Source organism: Danio rerio, chromosome 20, assembly GCF_052040795.2.
Source record: "Danio rerio strain M-AB ecotype USA chromosome 20, GRCz13ab, whole genome shotgun sequence".
In the NCBI taxonomy this organism is placed as follows: domain Eukaryota; kingdom Metazoa; phylum Chordata; class Actinopteri; order Cypriniformes; family Danionidae; genus Danio; species Danio rerio.
In genome coordinates, this window is record NC_141040.1 from 21,892,501 (window position 1) to 21,913,592 (window position 21,092).

The 21,092-nt window shown below is 37.2% G+C and overlaps 2 protein-coding genes across 4 annotated transcripts in view; one reads left to right on the forward strand and one right to left on the reverse strand.

Annotated features, from left to right (window-relative positions):
* The window catches only part of taf4b (TAF4B RNA polymerase II, TATA box binding protein (TBP)-associated factor), a 35,982-nt gene extending 22,832 nt beyond the window's left edge, over nt 1-13,150 (forward strand). For both annotated transcript variants that reach the window (XM_087298101.1, XM_087298102.1), the window contains 5 exons: nt 2,270-2,400; nt 5,723-5,848; nt 5,931-5,987; nt 6,549-6,665; nt 12,824-13,150. In XM_087298101.1, coding sequence (XP_087154227.1) covers nt 2,270-2,400; nt 5,723-5,848; nt 5,931-5,987; nt 6,549-6,665; nt 12,824-12,955 — 563 coding nt within the window. In that variant the 3' untranslated portion in view covers nt 12,956-13,150. The remainder of the gene's footprint in view (nt 1-2,269; nt 2,401-5,722; nt 5,849-5,930; nt 5,988-6,548; nt 6,666-12,823) is intronic.
* The window catches only part of vipas39 (VPS33B interacting protein, apical-basolateral polarity regulator, spe-39 homolog), a 219,917-nt gene that overhangs the window by 109,063 nt on the left and 89,762 nt on the right, over nt 1-21,092 (reverse strand). The gene's annotated exons all lie outside the window — the stretch shown is intronic.

Sequence of the window (21,092 nt, forward strand, 5' to 3'; positions counted from 1 at the left end):
CAGCTCTGCCTCTACGGCATGCATCCTGTCTGTGTTTTTTTGGGCATATGTTGCGCTGTGTTGTGACACACGAGTGCAGTCTCTGTCTTTGATCAGTGGTATCTCTGACGAGCCTGTTCTGCTTAATCAGTATGCTAATGACTGCCGAGCCGCGCAAAGTTGCCAGAGTGGCAGGAATCCACTCTGCTGCACTGATCAAAAAAAGCGTCGGAACAAGGGAGAGAAAGGACGACAGAGGCGGAGGGAGAGAGAAAGAGAGAGAGAAATAGATAGCCAGAAGGAAGGGGGAGTCGTGCGGAGGAGGAGGAGGAGACGAAAAGAGAGAATGTGGAAATGAAAGAGACAGGCTTGGCCTTGCAGGAACTCGGTCCGCATCAGCAGAAAGGGCAAAAATGAGATGGAATTGGAGTGTTTGCAGATGTCTGTCGACTCGGCAAGCGTAACAGACCAACAGGAACAAAGCGTGTCTGACATTATGGAAATGTGAATACAATATAAACAGCAGAGAAAAACAACACAATCGCTGCATTCCAGCTCCAGGAAGACGTTCGCCTGTAATTATACACAATCTTCGTGTCTGTTAGGCAGTCTTTTGTGATTATCAGATTCTGCGCAAACATAATATGAACGTGCCATTCACAAGTTGTACTTATGCTGCATTCAAAACTTACTAATGTTTAAATGGGGCTGTATGTAGAATTCAGATCCCCCTGATATACAGTATTAGTGACACAAATGACCATTAAAGGTGCCGTAGAATGTAAATCTGGATAAACCTAGGCATAGCTAAAAAATTAGGGTTCAGAACATGGCAATGACATACCCTGAGCTGAAAACACTATTGTTTTCTTGTTATCGTTTATATCCTGTGTGTGTGAAATCCTAACAGGCCAATCTGAAAAAACAGACTGTGATCCACATGGGATCATTAAAATGTACACCACAACAGTGTATAATTGTTTCCTAGTGAGTTTACAACAAACATAATCCCCCCCCAAACCAATGTGATTTAAAATGAAATTATTCAGATGGTGCTCTGTGGCGCAGCAGATATATCAACTGTGTCTTGAGTCGTAGCTGGGCACCTTAGACAGCTGCCGACTTGCAGTTCTATTGTGCATACCCTGATATAAACCTATGTTTGCGTGTCGCATCGTGCCGCAGCGCATCCAGTGTGTGACCCCCTTAACGATTTTGCATCCTTGTTGAAACTCACACTGACAGCGATCAAAGTTTTTAGTTAATTTGGTAAGCTGAACCCATTTTGTACTGTACATGAGACGCAGAGGAGATTGATTGACAATGGTGGACAGCCAATCAGGATGCAGAACACAATGCGTTATAAAAAAACATTAAAAAGCATGTCAAATTGCAATAAAAAAATCTGCCAAACTGCGAGGATGAAGCGAGGGACCACTGTAGAACCTTACTGTTATATTACCTTATTGTGTTGACTACGTATGTGGGACTTTTATTTTGAACTTTAATGAACAGTAAGAAGTAGACAGCCATGTATGGCCACAGAGAACTTTCTCATATATAACTCTTTATGTCTTTATAACTGTAACTGTTGGTCAAGCCTCAAGCAGCATGACTACAGAGCACATTAATATGCACAACTCTTCCAAATAAGGTCAAAACAAAGGGATATAAATAGTCACAGTCAAACAGTCATATAAATGGGCTTGAAAACTTTTTTTTCAGGTAGCCAAGTCAGCAAGAAAAATTATTTTTGTCAAGATGTAAGAATGTAATGTAATATTTTTTTCTTCTGGAGAAAGTCTTGTTTTTTATATTTCCACTAGAATAAAAGCAGTTTTTACATTTTTTTAAACACCATTTTAAGGACAAAATTATTAGCCCCTTTAGGCAATTTCTTTTTTTGATAGTCTATGGGACAAACCATCGTTATACAATAACTTGCCTAATTACCCTAACCTGCCTACTTAACCTAATTAACCTAGTTAAGCCTTTAAATGTCACATTAAGTTGTATAGAAGTGTCTTGAAAAACATCTCGTAAAATATTGTGTACTGTCATCATGGAGAAAAAAAGATAAATAAAGTTATTAGATAATAAAGTTATTAATACGTGAATACTTTTTCTCCCAGAACTGTTGCTGTTCCATCATCAGCTGTTTTCCTAAAGTCACCTTGTTTATCTTGTTTTATTCCACTGCATATATTCCCTCTGAAAAAAAAATCACAGATTGTAACTGAACTTGCAAGATTCTTTGACTTAAAATGCATGTGATTGTGTGTGTGCACAGGTGGCTCTTTAGGTGTCACAGAGGTCTGTCCTGATGTTCTTGAGTTAATCTCTCTGGCGACACAGGAGAGACTTCGAGACCTGCTGGAGAAGATCACCGCTGTGGCACAACATCGACAGATCTCTTATAGGGTATATACTGTACTTTAATTTATTTATTTTGTCTACTGAATGAATCAAAGCTTGTTTCGTAGAGGAGTAATTCACCCAAAAATTAAAAGATTACTGTTTATTTACTTAGCCTCTGCTCGCCCAAGATAAAGATGACTTATTTTTTCAGTTAAAGGATTTTTTTTCTTGATGATCCATAAGAGGCTGATCAACAGCATCTCTCTATCTGCACTTAACAAAATTTAGTAACAATTACAATAAACAAAATTTATTGTTGCTATGTGTTTAAAGTACTTGTTTAAAATGAGCTAAAACAACACAAATCTTGTAATTTCTTTGGACAATTTATTTGTTTTAGGTCCAGTCTACTTGAATTGTAAAAAAAAAAAAAAAGTTAGTTAGCTTAATTGTTTTGTGTTGCAACAACATGGACGAATTGTGTTGGTGTAATCCTCACTTAGTTTGAAGATTGAACTTTCATGTTAATTTTTGACCTTTTAGGTTACCACCTTGAAGAGTAGTACTCATGCTTTGGGTGATGGCAGCTACTTCACAAATTCAGCCACAACCATGTTATGCATTATCAAAACAGTAGCATGTAAAACTGCAATAAATAACTGAAAATACTGGTAGTTCAGATGCAAATGATTTGACATAATTGGTTAAATATTAATTTTTTGGTTTCTATATAAAAAAAAAAAGTTCAAAAGTTGAAAACGATTCAATTTGTTGAAATAACTCAAAGTTTGGCAAAGTTTTCTTTAATGAACTTCATTTATTTATTCAGCTTTTTAAAAATCTGTCTATCTAACTTGGTTTCTCTAAACATTTCAACAGACCTTATGCCTTGGCCGTTTGTGGTTCACTAGACTTAGAGAGTTTGAAAGTCGCTGAAAATAAATGTACATGTAAATTAGCAACTATTTCGAAAGCTATTGTTTTAAGCATCTGCACTCTTAAAAATAAAGTTCCTTTTATTGATGTTTTATTGCATTGACGGTTCCATGAAGAACCTTTTCCTTCCAAAGACCTTTTCATTTCACAAAAGGTTCTTTATAATGGAAAAATGATCTTCACAAATGAATTTTTTGTTTTACTTTTTACTGAACAGTTCTTTATTAATTTCATAATGGAAAACAGAATACAACTCTGTAAAGAATCAACATCGTACCCTATTAACAAACCCAACCCAAACTAATCCCTAACTATGATTTTAAGGTCCCGGCTTGGCTTTCATTAAATGCAGTTAAAGCCTCCATCTTTATATAATGAGGAGAAAATTAAAATACCATAAAATAAAATATGAATAGGTAAATTCAGTCAATAACATGTGACATTTACACGGTTACAATCAGCATATTTCTCACACATTTATTGCTGTTCCATTTCCGAACAGGTTAAATACTTGGGCTATTTTTATAGTATAGGTTTAGCTTTTCCATTAGCTAATAAGACATTTTTTTCTAATGCAGCCACTCTAGCAAGTTCTAGTGCCCATTTTTGAAGAAAAGGGGCGTCTTCTAATTTCCAGCTATTAAGAATTATTTGTCTGCCATCAGTAAACTGGTTTGGACCCAGGATTTTATTTTTTTATCTTTTATTTTATTGTCTGTCCAACCACCTAGTATAAACAGTCTAGGACTGGGGTGTCCAAAATCGGGCCTGGAGGGCTGGTGTTCTGCAGAGTTTAGTTCCAACCCCAATAAGACACAACTGAACCAGCTAATCAAGCTCTTACTAGGCTTTCTAGAAACTATCTTGCCGGTGTGTTGAAGCAAGTTGGTGCTAAAATCTGCAGGACACTGACCCTCCAGGACTGAGTTTGTACACACCTGTTCTAGGACATAGTGAAATATGAAAATCTAAAACCAAGCTAATGTGTTCGTAAACTTATTTCCAGAAATCCTGAATTTCTGTACTAGAGCATGCACTAAATCACCATTCTTGATCTTATATCTCTAACAAATGGTACGTTTACATGTACACAAATAATCAGATAAAGATTGTATTAAAGATTTTAATACGATTAAGACAATTCTCTGATTAAAAGTCTACCACTTAAACAGGGATTTTTGATTAATTTAATCCGATCATAATCGGATTAATCAGTATGCTAATTATATCATGCCGATTTTAGTAGCATTGTTGAAGTGCAGTACAGACATGTAAACACCGCAATCAAACTATTACCATCATGTAGAACTTTTCACTGCGTTTTGCCACAGGATATTATATACACAGACGCCTGTGCACCTACTGAGTTAGTGAAGGACCACAGACACCTACATCTCGAAATGTGGAGGATTTTTTTTCTTTCCATTCAGCGTGCGGTATCAAATTCTATTAAAACAACACTTCCACCAGTTCATGGATCCAATACCTCAATTTGTGATGTCTTTACATACTGTCAAATGATGAACGAACGACTCGAAGATTAAAAAATTAAGCTTTTTATTTTATTTTTTACATATATATATATATATATATATATATATATATATATATATATATATATATATATATATATATATATATATATATATATAATTTTATTTTTTATTTTTTTCAAAAACAGTCAAGAATAAATTGTAGAAACTTAAAACATTAGAAAAAAACAGGTTACAATCTGCATAAGCCTAATACATTTTAAAGTAAACAATGAGGGATTATTTTCTCTTTCTTAGTAGCATTGCATTCTACAGTTCTAGTTATGACTTGTCTGTAGTGTCATCAACGTTTCGGCTTATTGTAGATGTGTTTGGAACCATCTCGTAACATTTTTAATGTTATTTTGGCAAATAGAACGAAATAACTCAAAAAGATTTGTTCATCTCGATGAATGAGACCTAAAGGTCCGAGTCAGTGAAATCATCCGAACTTCCCATCACTAGGGGGCATGAATGAAATGTTCCTCAATAAAAGTGAAACCGTGAAACTGCAGTTAAAAAATTTAAAAAGAAATGCCCGAAATTACATGAAACTCTGGAGGAAACATAAATAGCACTGATGATAATGTAATTATGTGCCATAACATTTAAATGGGATCATGAATGAAATGTTCAAAAAGTAACTCATAAACACCTTAATCAAATTATTGTCTTAATCAGATTAAGGCAAATAATTTAGTTACTGATGTCCATGTAAATGTACTGAGTGAACCAAAAAAGTTTCTTCCATAGCATCACTTTGGAAAACCCGTTTTTGGTTCCTCCTAGCCTGCTGTTTTCCTAAATGACATCACCATACAGAAGTAAAAGATTGCTAAAATGTTTCATGTTATTCACATAAACGTACATATTTTTGTAGGATGCTAATTTGTCTCTGTGGTGTTTTGTGTGTTGAGGATGATTGGCGCTACACTCAAACCAATGACACACGCTCTCAGCTGAAGTTCCTGGAGCAGCTGGAAAGACTGGAGAAGCAGAAGAGGGAGGAAGAGGAGCGTGAGACACTACTCCGCATCGCCCGGGTATCCAGCAGATGCAGCAACAACAGAGGAGAAAATCACCAGCAATCTCCATCCATCTGAAATGAACTCTTTTTGTGTGTAGAGTCGCTCAAACAGCGAAGACCCAGAGCAACAGCGCCTAAAACAGAGAGCCAAAGAGGTAGAAATATTCCTCTCTTGTATTTTTTCATGATAATACATGCGTTCTTTCTCCACAACCTGTTTTTCTTTCTTTCTGCTCCCTTGTATAGCAATGAGGACGATCAATACTCTTCATAAAGTCCCATTTGTGGCCCACATAGACAAATCCACACACATACATACACATACCCTGGAGACAAGGCTCTCTAATTGGGGGCTCATTTTAATTGAGTCTAATATTGGGTCTGGAATTGAAGCCCGAAGCGAAACAGGGAACAGAATGTAATGAAAGCCCTCTGGATGAGTTGTGTGTCTGTTTACAAGGTAGCTGTCCTCTACTCATGTGCTCGCAAGCAGCATGTAACATATCTGTGTGTTACACTTCTTTGTCATAGGCTATCGGTTAGATCAATAGCGCTAAAATGAAAGATTCATCACCAATAACAGCTTTCCGTTTCTTTCTTTTTTACCCAAACATTCTGCATGGATTTGGGCGAGCCAATGGAAATATTGATTTTATTTTTGAGCTCCTGTCAAATGCACATTCACGTTTTTTTTTTTTTTTTTCATTTTTCTTCAGATGCAGCAGTTGGAGTTGGCACAGATGGAGCACCGAGATGCAAATTTGGCAGCGCTGGCTGCCCTCGGGCCCCGTAAGAAGAAACCTCTGGAGGCTCCAGGCTTAGGGGCCAACCAGGTACCTGCACGAGTCTATACAAACACCCCTCTGTGCTAGTCCTGTATACAGTCTTCACTCTGTGCAGGTGTCTGATTCAAGGCCATAAATTCCCCCCAGTAAAAAGAAATAAGCAAATTGTAATATTTGCATTTTTTGGCACTGCTCTGCCGCACTTTATTAGAAAATGCTCAATCGTAAGTATTTGAGATGGCCAATCAAAAAAAAAAATGGCAATGCTTACAGTTCACAGAAGCAAAGCAGAAATTCTAGTGTGTTATTTTAGGGGTTTTAATTAAAGGAACAGTTCAATAGTATCTGGATGCAGCCTTTATGATGCAAGCTGAGATTGCATCACTCAGAGACACAATGCACTCAATGAAGCTAGTGACATCACTGTGAGGGTAAGGGTTAGGTGAGCGCATTAAAAAGCATTGGATGCAGCTCCGATTGCATCTGCACCAGGTCTGCAACCAGACACCTCTCGAACAGTTCACCCAAAAATAAAAATTCTAAACTTTCTATTGAACACAAAAGAAGATGTTTTGAAAAATGCTAGTTGCTGGAAACAATTTAATAGTATTTTTCTCCTATATTTTTCTCCTAAATAGTATTTTTTGGATGATGATGGGTTGTTTTTTTTTTAAATTTTTTTTTTTTATAATTTTATTTGTGTTCGATGATGACAGAAACTCTTTGAGGGCCTGTGGTAACCTTTGATTTGGCCCACCATCCCATCTAAGAAATAATGGGAGGGGGGGGTGGTTTTGAGATTGTCAATTCAAAAATAAATGTAACCCTTTGTTTGTTTTATTGTTAAATGATAAAATAAATGTTTCAATTAAATGGTGTAAATTAATCCGATTTTGTTTAAAATGTCACCCTTTGTTGAGCAAAGGCAGATTTTGCTTGACTAGTGTATTCAGCATTGAACTCCGCTGTGTTATGAATGTGATTCATTTATTAATTTTCTTTTGGCTTTGTGCCTTTATTAATCTGGGGTCGCCACAGCGGAATGAACCGCCAACTTATCCAGCATATATTTCACGCAGCGGATGCCCTTCCAGCCACCACCCATCACTTAGAAACATCCATACACACACACACACTCTACGGATATTTAGTCTACCCAATTCGCCTGAGCCACCAGAGGAAACCGACGCGAACACGGAGAACATGCAAACTCCACACAGAAATACCAACTGATCCAGCGACCTTTTTGCTGTGAGGCGAACATGCCACCCACTGCGCCGCAGCCTCGCCCATAAATGTGATTGTGTTTTTATTGCATTAAGTTATCAATTAAAATGTTACACTGCATTAGCAGTATGTAGATGTACAGTAATGTTTATATATTTTATATTTATTTTAAAATATATAATGTAAAATAGTTAGATATATTTACCTTCGGCCCTTGGCTCTAAATGATATTTGGTTTTTGACTCTTCATACGAAAACGTTTGGGCACCCTTGGTCTAAAAGAAAGTAGATGATGGGGTAATTTTTATCTTTGGGTGAACTAGCATGTCATGATTTTTCCAAGCACGATGTGATCCTGGATTAACATCTATGTTGATCCTGGAACAACAATGTTGTTCAATAGTGTAGCTATTCTCTACCCCTAAACCCAACCATTACTGTAAATGATTACCAAAATCACAGGGGAATAATAGTTGGATAACAATCTTGTAGAAGTGCATAAACCTAAGCCTAAACTTAAATGGTAAACGTATCCCTTAATTCTGATTGGCTGATTGGAATGCTGTTCCAGGATCATCATAGATGTTAACCCAGGAACATATCCTCCTTGGTGAAATCAGGTTGGGGGTGTGAAGTTGAACTATCCCTTTAACATACTGACAGGAGTCCATCACAGAGTTTAGGACTGCTCTGTGGCCGTATGAAATTGCACCTCTGCTCTTATGTTAATTAAATGGTAATGTCCTTTAGCAAAGAAAATTGATCTATTGTTATTGTATAATCACCCCATGATCACATTTGGCGCGACCTTTATTCCTAAAGTGTACTTAACTGTACTTCAACAGCGAGTTTCCACTGGCACATTGCAAGCATTTTCTTATCATTGATTTGGAAGTTGAGAGTAAATGCTCATTCAGTGAATTATGGGGTTGAAATCGACACAAAGCGTTGAGAGCATCAGAAAGGTTGTGCATCTAAAAATGCATAGTGGCAACCAATTGCTGTTAAAAGTAGGCAAAGCAATATAAGTCTGCCCAAACGTTATCTGTACACAAAATAATCTGCAGATTTTTAGCCCATCATTGAGTCCATTTATTTACTTATGAGAAAATGTGTGTAAATTTATATATATTTTTTTTATTAATTTCAGTATTATTATTGACTTAAATTAAAATATTGATGATTGATTTACAACACAGTTTGTAAAATAATATTCTTTTAGTAGATATATGAGAGACTTGCTTTGAGACTTGGATTTGCATTGTAAACATTCAATAAAAGCTAAAAATGTATAATTTTGTATTAATTTTAAATTTATATTTTAAGTTTTTAGTTACGATACTCCCAAAATCATCCCACATGAATCTGCTTTTTTTTTTTTTGTAAATTTTCTGCAGACATTGCAAAAAAATGGCAGTAGATTCTGTCTGGCCCTAGTTATAAGAAATATGTTATTACAAATACTCTGTTTAAATTAAACGTGTTGGAAAATAATATTCTCTCTGTAAAAAACACTTCAAAGCTATTTTAAAAAAATTAAAAGGAGGGCTAAAAATAATTTTAACTTCAACTGTTTATACTTTGAGTTTAGCCTATTAATCAGAGTATGACCTCTGGCCGAGCAAAAAAAAAAAAAAACTTTACCGCTAATCGTCCTTTTAAAATGTATTTTACACCGGAGAAAGTGTTTCTATATCAATATAAAGCGCATCAACCATCATAACAAAAAAAGAGCAGCCAAACATTATGAATAGCTAAAGAATCTCTGAAGGATCGTGTGACCATGAATACCGGAGAATTGATGCAAATTGAGATTTGCCTTCACATGAATAAATTACATTTTCAAATATATTGAAGTAGCAAGCAGTTATTTTTAATTGTTAAAAAAAACTATTACAGTTTTATTATATTTTTTCATCAAGAAAATGCAAGTTCGGTGAGCATAAGAGACTTACGCAAGCTTTCAAAGGTAGTGTACTGTATATGCCTGAAGGCAAGTGCTGAACTCGATCTGTAATGTAGTACCATGTTATTGTTAGTGATTTTATGAGATTTAGGAGAAAAAGGGATAAGGAAAGACTGAACAAAAGACCAGTATGTTAGTTTAGTTTAATTAGTTTTTACATTTGTGAATTCCTTTTTCCTTTAGGCAGGGGAGAATGCTAATAAGTGAAAAGATGGCTTTGAGTTTTTGTGTGCTTAAATTACACAGGCATTTTAGGAGGGGAGAAAAAAGCCTTGGGAAGTTTCGCATTTGCCTCTTTTTGTGGTTTCATCTCTGTAACTGAATAAGCATCTCTATGAAGAAGTGCATATTGCAGGAAAGAGTGGAGGTTAAAAGACTCTTGTTTCTCAAAAGTGAAAGTGTCTTCAGCAGCATTTACTTGCTAACTGTCTTTATTTGCATGCATGCTTTCTCTTTACGGTTGTGTGTTTCTTTTTGCTGGATTGAGGTGAGTTTGTTCTGATGATTGATTTTTTTTTTCCCTTAAAGCATAATGAATTAATAGGTGCTCCCTATGTGAAAAAGAAATGCACTAGTGTTGTATTGACTGTGTATTTCAATAATTAGTGACCGTCTTATTCTTTTCTGTATGTTTTACAAAAGACATACTGTTAATGACACTAATGCAGAGTTCAGACTGCATGATTTTAGCAATGATTTTGACTCGCCAACAGGTTTTGAGAAATTGCCAACAAATGCCTGAAATCACAGGTAAATCTGTGCTCGTTCACGTGTGTAACAATCACACACTATGAACTATCAAAGACAGCATCTGAGAGAATGGCAGAGATTGAATCGATGAGTCACAGTCACCCATGAGATATTTGGCATGTTAAATATCTGGACCTGATTTGAAATCATGCATATGAAATGTGCTCTGATTGACATTAACATCGGCGATCAGCTACAGCAAATGAGAGAGCTGCATCCACCAGTATGGGTATCTTCAGGCCAGCGGGAGGTTGGGGGGAGAGGTTAAAGAGCACTTGTTTTTGCCTGTTATGGTCGTTATTAGGACCAAAAAAACTAGTAGGTGAGTAAAATAAGTACATTTTTTACCCCACTAAAGGTTTCTTTCTCGTTATGTAGTTACTAACTAAAGATATACTACATGACCTCGCGTTGTTTCCATGTCACAAGTTGATGGCGATTCTGATATTTTAAAGTCATGCAGTGTAAAATCCCCTGCCGCCGATTCATCTTGAAGTGTAAACAAAGCAGCAACGGAATGCTAGCCTAGATAATGATGCAGTGTGAAAACATCTGTGACACAAATACTTTGAAAATCCTGCAGTCTGAACTCGAGTAAGTGACACTAAAAATGTCATCCATGTTAACTATAGTTTATATACTCAAAAAGTCCATATTTTACATCAATAATCATTATATGACGCATTAAAATGCATATTTAAATAAAGTTTTTATAGATGTAAGTATCAATATTATTCATTTTTAGAATATCTACAAGCTAGAGTGCTCCAAAACAGTAACAAAATTGCTGTTCAGAAGTTATAAAACTGATATAGACATGTAAAGCTTGTAGATTGTAACTTCTTCCTAAATGGATTACCAGTTTTATTTATGTCACCTCATACTTCAGTTTCTGATCAAATCATAACCAATCTAATGCTCTCTAGAATCTGACATGCCCCGCCCTCTTCAAGACACTTCTCATTTGCCTTTTATTTGATGCACTTGAGCTCAACCACTCTAAAACAAAATACAGATGGCTGTTTTTTTTTTTTAAGGGGAGGGGCTACACTAAGTCCCACCCTCTGTTTCTCTGTTTCAATTGAAATTACGTCAAACATCAAATAAAAATGCATATTTCAACGCACTTCATGGGACCTTTAAACAACTTTGCATTGAAATATCTAAGCCATAAAATACATTCACATGGTCATTTAAATGATTTATACTTTGCCATTATCCTTTAAACCATTGTTTGATAGCTGATAGTCCCAAAGTATAAAACATTTAGATTATACCCAATTTCAGCAAGATGTTTTAAGTAGTTTAAAATGCAATCTAATTTTTGCAGGGTCACGAAAAAGTATGTTTTATTTTTATATAAATGTTTTCTGTTGCACTAAATGATGAAGGAATATTATTTTGCATATATTGGGACATATTGGCTATACGCACACACACACACACACACACATGTATATATATGTATGTGTGTGTGTGTGTGTGTGTGTGTGTGTGTGTGTATATATATATATATATATATATATATATATATATATATATATATACTGTATATATACTGTATATATATATATATATATATATATATATATATATATATATATATATATATATATACTGTATATACACACACACACACTCAGTTGAAGTCAGAATTATAGCAACCCCTTTGTATGTCTGAAAATATTTTTTCTTCTGGAGAAAGTCTTACTTGTTTTATTTTGGCTAGAATAAAAGCAGTTTTTGTCTTTTAAAAATCTAAATTATTTGCCCCTTTAAGCTATATTTTTTCAATAGTCTACAAAACAAACCATCGTTATAAAATAACTTGCCAAATTACCCTAACCTGATTAACCTAGTAAAGCCTTTAAATGTCACTTTAAGCTGTCTAGTGTCTTGAAAAATATCTAGTCAAATATTATTTACTGTCATCATGGCACAGATAAAATAAATCAGTTATTAGAAATGAATTTTTAAAACTATCATGTTAAGAAAAAAAAAAGAAAAAAAATCTACTCTCTGTTAAACAAATTGGGGCAAAAATAAACAATAATTCAGGGCGATAATTGTTCTGACTTCAACTGTAGTATAATATACTTGAAAGGAATACACTTAAAATAAAAGAAAATGATCTGTTCTTTTTAAAGTTTTTTTCTATTCTGTGTGATTATAACAAATGCTAAAATTGTATAATTAACATTTAAAAAGAAACATGTTGGTCCACATGGCTCAATAACCTCACTTCTCGTGTCTCTCTGATCAGTTGTTAGGTTCACATGGGCACTTTGCTTCTCGAGCTCCTGTTCGAGTCACTATGAGAGATTTGACCTTCTACATGGAGCAAGACCCCACATTCAGACACACTCTCGTGCTCTACAGAGCCTTTCTAGGTTAGATCACCACACAGCTTTAAGGTATGAGCCTTGTTTGGACAAGTTCTCCACATGAAATTACACTTTAACAGTGTTCAAACTGAAGCTTTTGTTACATTTGTTTCTGTTTTCTGACCTTGTTTTGATTATTGAATGAGCTGTATGGACGCATTGACTGGAAATGATGCACAAAATAATTAATTAAACACTAGCAGCAACACCATGTGTGGATCTTCTATGTAACTTCACAGATTTTTAACTTAAGTAATGATTTTTTGCTGATACTGTTCTCATGCTGTTTCATTTGTCATTGGGGATTGTACACACGTCTGTGTAGAAGCTCCAGGCAATGGATGCCCTGAACAAAACACGACTGCCCAATCACACAAAAACTGACAAAATCAACCAATCACAGTGAGATCTCAAAATCAGCTGAAATACAACTCCACTTTGAAACTGGCCAGCCAATCAGAACGCGACTTGAGAACTAGATCACACCAATAGGAAGTGCAAACAGCCCAAGGCTTTGAAGCTGAAAGAAACAGGACAATAGATGCCCTCGAGAACTCTTGTGCAAGATAGCAAGGGCCAAAATCAACAGATCAGGGGCAGGACGTCTCTCGTGATCCATTCTTCAATGATTCAACCCAAGGTTAACTAAAGGGTAACCAACAATGTCATAATTGGCCGGGGTTTATCTCTGCTCATTAGCATAGCCGCTCTTCCTCAACTGTCACGCATGTCTTTGCAGTTAAGGTGAATGGGAGTTCTGGAAAGGAGCCGCTTTAATGTATGCCTCGCCTCAGCCTCAGAAACTTAAATACTCTGTGTGCTCGCCTGCGGTATAGGATTCTGAAATATTCCATTACCTCTGAATAATCATGAATGAGAAGCTGGGAGCTAAATATTGATATGCCTGCAGCATTCACAGACCCCTCAGAGAGTGTGAGCGCATGCTATTCAGAGGTACACAGCCTCACATGCCAATACAGGCTTAGCAGTGAATGCAGCAGAGAGAGAGAGAGAGTTTAAAGCACAGAGTGTGCCTTTTTGCCAGTACAAAGGCTGGTTTTATGTTACGTGAAACCTTTTTTGAAGGACACTTTGATTTTACTCTGTGAGTTTTAAATCTGATCACCAAAATGTGGAAATTCAGTACCATTTATGATTCCAGTTCATATTGCTCGGCCTGTATATGGTGATTAGAGATTTTCTTGCTCTCTGCAACTCTCACATGATCGGCCACTGAAGCTAAGCAGGGATGCGCCCGCTCAGTACCTGAAAACTACATGAGAAAGCTACATTGCTGCTAGAAGTGGTGTAAGTAAGACTAGCAGGGGGCGCTCAACCTGCAGTTTGTGTGGGTCCTAATCCCCCAGTATATTGATGGGGACACTATACTGCTCAGTGAGAGGAATCTGTTGGATGAGATGTTAAACCGAGTTCCTGACTTTCTGTGGTCATTAATCCCAGGATGTCCTTGCAAAAAGAGTTGGGGTTTAATCTCGGCATTCTGGCTAAAATTGCTCACTGGCCTATGTCTAGCTGGGCCTCCTAACCATCCCCATATCATGATTGGCTTCATCACTCTCTCCTCTCTACCAATCATGTGGTGTGTGTGGTCTGTGTGGATGTGTAACACCGCCAGTCCTACACCGCCCAACCCGCTCCGAGGTGGGATCGAACCGGCGACCTTCCGCAAGGGAGTCGGTCGCTCTAACAAGGAGGCTAAAGACTATGGCCTCTAGCGTCTGTTGCTAGAGCACCTTTAGTGCGAGTACACCCTTATTTAATCAGGGATCACCACAGCGGAATGAAAAACCAATTTATCCAGCATGTGTTTTACGCAGCGGATGCCCTTCCAGCTGCAACCCATCACCGGGAAACACACACACATAAACTACAGACAATTTAGCGCACCCAATTCCCCTATAGTGCATGCCTTTGACTTTTGGGGGAAACCGGAGCACCCAGAGGCTCAAACCAGCGACCTTCTTGCTGTGAGGTGATCGTGCTTCCCACTGCGTCACCATGACGTAGTTTTGTGTGTGGAAAATACCTTGATAATGCCTTCCAGAGGGGAAGATCAAACTGGATCAGCTGATAGAAAGATCTGCAGCAACTGCATGATGTTTAACTCTGGATCAGGGTTATTCAGTCAATTCACAGCTAACAACAAAAGTAGGCACTTTATTCAACAGAATTTCTTTCATCTCAATGTCAGTATAGGGTGCACATTTATGATTGCTGTGCTGTTATTCGTGTTGTGCTTGGTAGCACTCCTCATGTTTATACCTCGGATGTGCCCCTGCTTTGTTTCAAACACAGGAAGTTGTGTGGACAGCATCAAGGGTATTGACAGAATTTTCATTTCGGGGTAAACTATCCCTTTAAGCAGCAGTTTTGTTTTGGACAATGCCTTGATGATGCCTTGCAGAAATCAAGAAGAGAAGACTGAACTGAATCAGCTGATAGAAAGATCAGTAAAAAATATAATGTCAATATGAAACAACATCTCTGATGAGGTTAAATCTTTGCCGTGAAGAGTTAACTTGACCACTCTAAATGGGAAATGTCCGGGCACCTGCAATGTTTATGCTGTAGCGTCTGTTTACAGTTTTAACCCAAAGAACGAGCAGTCTGTCAGATGAAGAAGAGTTGGAGTCAGAGATTCAAATAAATAAATCAAGTTTACTGAAGATAGTTTGCAGTTTCGTAAACAGAAGCCAGCTTCAACACTCACAATGAGTTCCTAGGCCGCCCTGCTTACAATCACCAATCAATAACAATTATACTCTCACATAACGCCATGAACTGCATCATACATATAGGTGTTCTAACCTGATTGGTTAAAACACAGATAGACTCGGAAAATTTCCACGTGGGTGCGTGCGTACAATAAACATCAGACGTCCATTAGACTGTTTAGAGCTGACTCCAGACCTGTGAAAAGGATCCACAATCAAATAGAACACACACATTTAAAGTACAATCTGTTTCTTACCCAAGGCTGAGTGTACTCTCAACCGTCTTCATCAAAACTGTTTAAAAATCCAGTATAATCTACATTTAGGCAGTTATATCCTTACTACACAAAGTCTATCTTAAATAAAAAGTCAAATCACCTTAAAAGAATTAACTGTAATAACTGCAAAATCCCTTTAGACATTTTAGATAGTATTAACTCATAGAAATAACAATAGAACCAGTTGCTTCCAGTCGTCAGCACTTCAGTTCTACACAAGAGCTGCGTCCCAAATCGCATACTTATGCACTATTTTAGGCCATTTTGTAGTATAAATAGTGTAAGTAGTGTGTTCACATTGAAAACTCTCAAAATAATAAGTGCACTTTAATTACCCGAATGATGCACTTATTCAGCCGCTAAAATGAAGTGTGGAATAATGTACACTTCACGCACTCAACGCAGGTTTGCTTACGTAGCGGAAGGGGCGGAGCGATCGGACGCACATGTTGAATAACTTTATTTATTTTGGATGGTGAAAGCAAAATTCTCCTACGAGAGTGATTATAGCGCCTCCCGATGGTAAATGCGGCAATACTCACGGCAGGTATTACTTGATAATTCAGTCGTTTATTTCACTGATTTGGCAACAGTCAAACGTCATCAGGGAAACGGTTTGAATTTCCGCTTAGTTAAAAAACATTAGTGTGCCATTTGGGACAACACTACATACATATACTATCCTGTTGAGTGTGTAAGTGCATAAGTACATAGTGCATGAGTGCATAGTGTATAGTGTGCCATTTGGGATGCAGCTAAGGTCTCTGTGACCTCTGACCTAGTTTGGTGGCTCCTGAAAATAGTTACAAAAAGACAGGCAAATGCACTGAACATTCTTACATAAAGTTGTGTGTTAACTTGATCATTGGTTAAAATCATTTCAAAGTTAAATACTCTTTTAAATTATCATATTTAATAAAAATAATGAGAAACAAGATGCAGAGAAAAGGATAAAAGTTGATCCATGCTGAGATGGATTTGAAGGTATAAATCCGAATGCTCCTCGTTCTCTGTTTAATTTGAGATGCAAATGACACACAGTGTAGATGCGCGCTCCAACATTTGGCTGCAACCACAATTGCCTACAAGTTTCTAATGAGTCTGAAAAAAATCTTGATTAGCTGATTGATGTGTGTTTAAATAGGGTTATTGGTGTTATTGGTGTCCCCCAGGAACAGGTCAGGGGAAGGGTTAACCCAACTTCTCATGGAAATAATCAGATGAATTGTTTTTTTTTTTTTGGTTGCAATTATTCAACAAAACTTTTCTCTGATGTCATGTTCTTGTCAGCATAAAACCAGGGTTTTATTTGTCAGACAGGCAAATTGATGGGAAATTGCTAATTCGATATTATTGTAGCCAGCATTAACCTTAATATAAAAGCATATTCAAAAGCTTATCTGGAACGGTTGGTGGCTCTATTTTTTAAATTCTCAGGTCCAGTGGGACATGCTGTATACCCTCACCAATGTTTGCTTTAATTTGTCATTCTGTTTAAAAGATACTCAAATGTACGAGTAAATTTCAATGTGTTTGAGCAAAGGATTGGTTCACAAGACGCTGACAAAACTGGTGTTTATCCTGATGCAGAAAACTAATGATTGATCAGCAAATACTTTAGATGGTCCTTTTAAGGGTTAGTAGACTGTCTGTTTAATATCTGTTGATATCCTGCTTCAACAGACTTTTAACTGACTATAAGAAACTTTGCAAGTACATGTCAACATTTACACTAAGCCCAACCCCAACCTAACAGTCTACCTATAATCTAATGACAATTAGTTGCAATATAACTTGCATTCAACAAACGGACCATCAATAAAAAAAGTGTGACCGATTGATTTATCAGTTGATTAATTAGACCACAAGATCATGGGTTGACTTTATGGAAGCCAGTTTTCACTACTCAATAAAGCTAATTTAAAAAAATCTAATGACATTTTATCCTATCGATATATCCTATATACCTATCCTATATGTGTGCTAGGCCTACAAGATTATTAGCTTAATCAGAATTTTTGTATAGACCTACAGTATAACATTTGAAGCGGATAAAAACCTTTCATCCAAGTTGTCCTAAAACTATTAAACACCCATTCAAATCTTCGAACAATTATGAAAATGTTTTTATCTACACTCAAAAAAAACTTTTTCTACTTTCTTAACCTACTTGTTTCAAATGACTTAAAACAACAAAATTCTTAGTTTTTTTTTTTTTTTTTTTTTTTTTGGCGGGACAACTTTTAGTTTCATGTTCAATCTACTTCAATTTGAAAAATGATTAAGCTAACCTAATTGATTTGTGTTGGGACAACATGAAGAAGTTGTGTGGAACCGAGGATTTTTTTACAGTGTAATTCATATGTTATATACTTGTAACTGTGTGGGAAAAAAAGTTCTGAAAATCATATTTATGAAATATAAACTTAAAGGGCACCTATGGTAAAAAATCTACTTTTCAAGCTGCTTGTAAAGACGTGTGTAAGTATAGTGTATAGACCGTCACATTGGGGTGATATAAACACAGCTTTTTTTTTTTTTTCAATTTAACAACATAAAAACGGTGGACCAATTGGAGCGGTTTTCAGAGCGACCGCAACTTGACATAGGAGTGCGGTCCCCCCGCCCAACAATATTGATTGACAGGAGCGCGTCACCTAATCCTCAGTTTAGGCTTTAGGTAGGTTTGCAAACGTGTACTTTTCATTGCGTCTACCTTAAACTTCAGCCGTTTGCATTTCTCATGTTCACAGAAGCTCCCTGTGATCTTAACTAGGTGCAGCGCATTGCCTCATGTGCGCGTCTCTCCATTGGAAATAAAATTACAAACTTGCCAGCAGGTCGCACACCAGAAGCTCCTCTCTGCGTGGCATGATGCTGAGGCAGCGGCATGCATTTTGTAATTCTGGGTGTGGGTTTCTGTCGGGGTGCACGCGGCGACGTTTCAAGTCCAGCTGCCGACTTGGGGCACCGTTGTGAGTGCCCTAATGGAAACCTGTGTTTAGAGTTCTAAAATGCGTGGCGCGACAATTCAGGATTCTTCATGTTTCTGCCGCGCCACTGAGAGTGTCTGGTGTGCATTCGAGAGGTGCATTCAGTGCCTCTGTTAAAATTAATTCAGTGTGCATGGTTATTAGTCTTGGTGTACAAGCTCGGCACTTAAAACTAGCACACAGTTGGCTGTAAAACTAAACAAAGACACAAATGATTTTGTACTCTCTGCATGGTCTGTGTCCGAGTCGTACAGCTGAATGCTGATCCTCTTACTCCTGCTCCTCTAATGCCTAGTTCAGACTGCGTGATTTTAGCCCCGATTTTGGCTTGCCGACAGGTTTTGAGAATTCGCCAACAAATGCCTGAAATCACAAGCAAATCGGTGCTCGTGCACGTGAGTGACAATCACACAGTATGAACTATCAAAGACGCGATCTGAGAGAATCGCGGATGAGTCGCCGATGCCTGCGAGATATTTGGCGTGCTAAATATCTGGAGCTGTAGGTGATTCAAATCATGACGTGTGAATTGAGTTTTGACTGAAAATAACATCAGCCATCGCCTACAGCCAATGAGAGAGTGGCGTTCACTTGTGTGTGTGCGTGTGTGTATACCTGCTGCAGGCCAGCGGGAGGCTGGGGGAGAAGTTAAAAGCGCTGCTTTTCGATTTATTTTATATATACTAGTGGAGGTTTGACAGGACTCAGGAGCAACCGTGTCTGTTTGACTTTTCATACAGAAAGAAATTAGTTTATTATCAACGTTGAGGAGAAGTGGCTAATTCCCTTTAAACCCAGGTGAGCAAACATGTACATGTTCTACCCCATTAAAGGCTTCTTTCTCATTATGTAGTTAATAACAAAAGATATACTATGTGTTTTTGGCTGTGAGACGTAGTTTGGACGAAGTTGTCGGCGATTCTTTCTATAGTAAAGTCATGCAATGTGAAAGTCCCTGTCACCCTTTACATCTTGCAGTGTAAACAAAGCAGCGACGAAACGCTAGCCCAGATAGTCAAGCAGTGTGAAAACATCTGTGACATGACTACTTTGAAAATGATGCAGTCTGAACTCGACATAAGTCTGCCTGTCTGTTGAAAACACAGAGCAGGTGAGCTCTTGGCTCCGCCCCCTTGTTACGTTGGGCGGAAGCCGGAACTAATTTTCATGTGAAGCAACACACCCCTAAAACAGCGAGCTGTGTACTCAACCCCAACATGACACTTTTTAACACATTATAATTAAAACATCTGAACTCATAGCACATCTGAGATACTTAAAAGAACCATAATATTAATATTAAATTATAAAAAGGGGTAAACTATGTGCCCTTTAACATAAATTTGTTTTGAAAAATGCATAAAATATGGTTTGTGAGATTAAAAGCTCAATGAACTATTTTCAGTGGTGAAAAAAAAAAGAAATGCTTTCGTTTTCTTAGAAGGCCATAAAGGTGGCAGCTACATTTTTGTCATACATTACATTTCATGAACATAAACTACACTAATATTGCATGAAATCAAACTAGAAACGGATGTAAACATGCTTGCAGTAACAGTGACTCCGAATGAGCTTCTTCAGTCAGCATTCCTGATGGTCCTGCATGCTGACTAATGCTTAAACACTTCTGTGTGTGTGCTCACTGGACTCATTGACGAGCTGGTGAAATTGTTCCAGACTGCAGCTCTTCAATTCAATTAATTATTGATTGTATCATCATCTGCATGCGCTGCTAACGGCTTCAGATCAAAGGCTTCGAGAGTTTGTGTGCGTTCTAGGTTTCCGTCGCTTTGACAGCACGTCAAATGGAGGAAGACAGAGGTAATTTACCCGGTATTATTATGCATGAGTGCGCTCATGAAAACAAAGATGTTTTTAATGGTATCTGAGGCCTAGTCTCCATTCATACACTTGGGCACAGTCATTTTCCGTCCCAAACCACCCGCTCCAAAACTCCTCTCAGGCAGAACAGCTGAACATGGTAAACAGCGTTTGAACTCACTGAGCACTGAAGTCCCGTCAGACGGCTCTGCTTCTCCCTGAGGTGCTTGGTGGTGGAAAGGTTTCAGTCGACGGACTATCCAATTTTTATTTATTTTTTTTAGATAATTGAGTCTACTGACAAATTTTATCAATTTACTA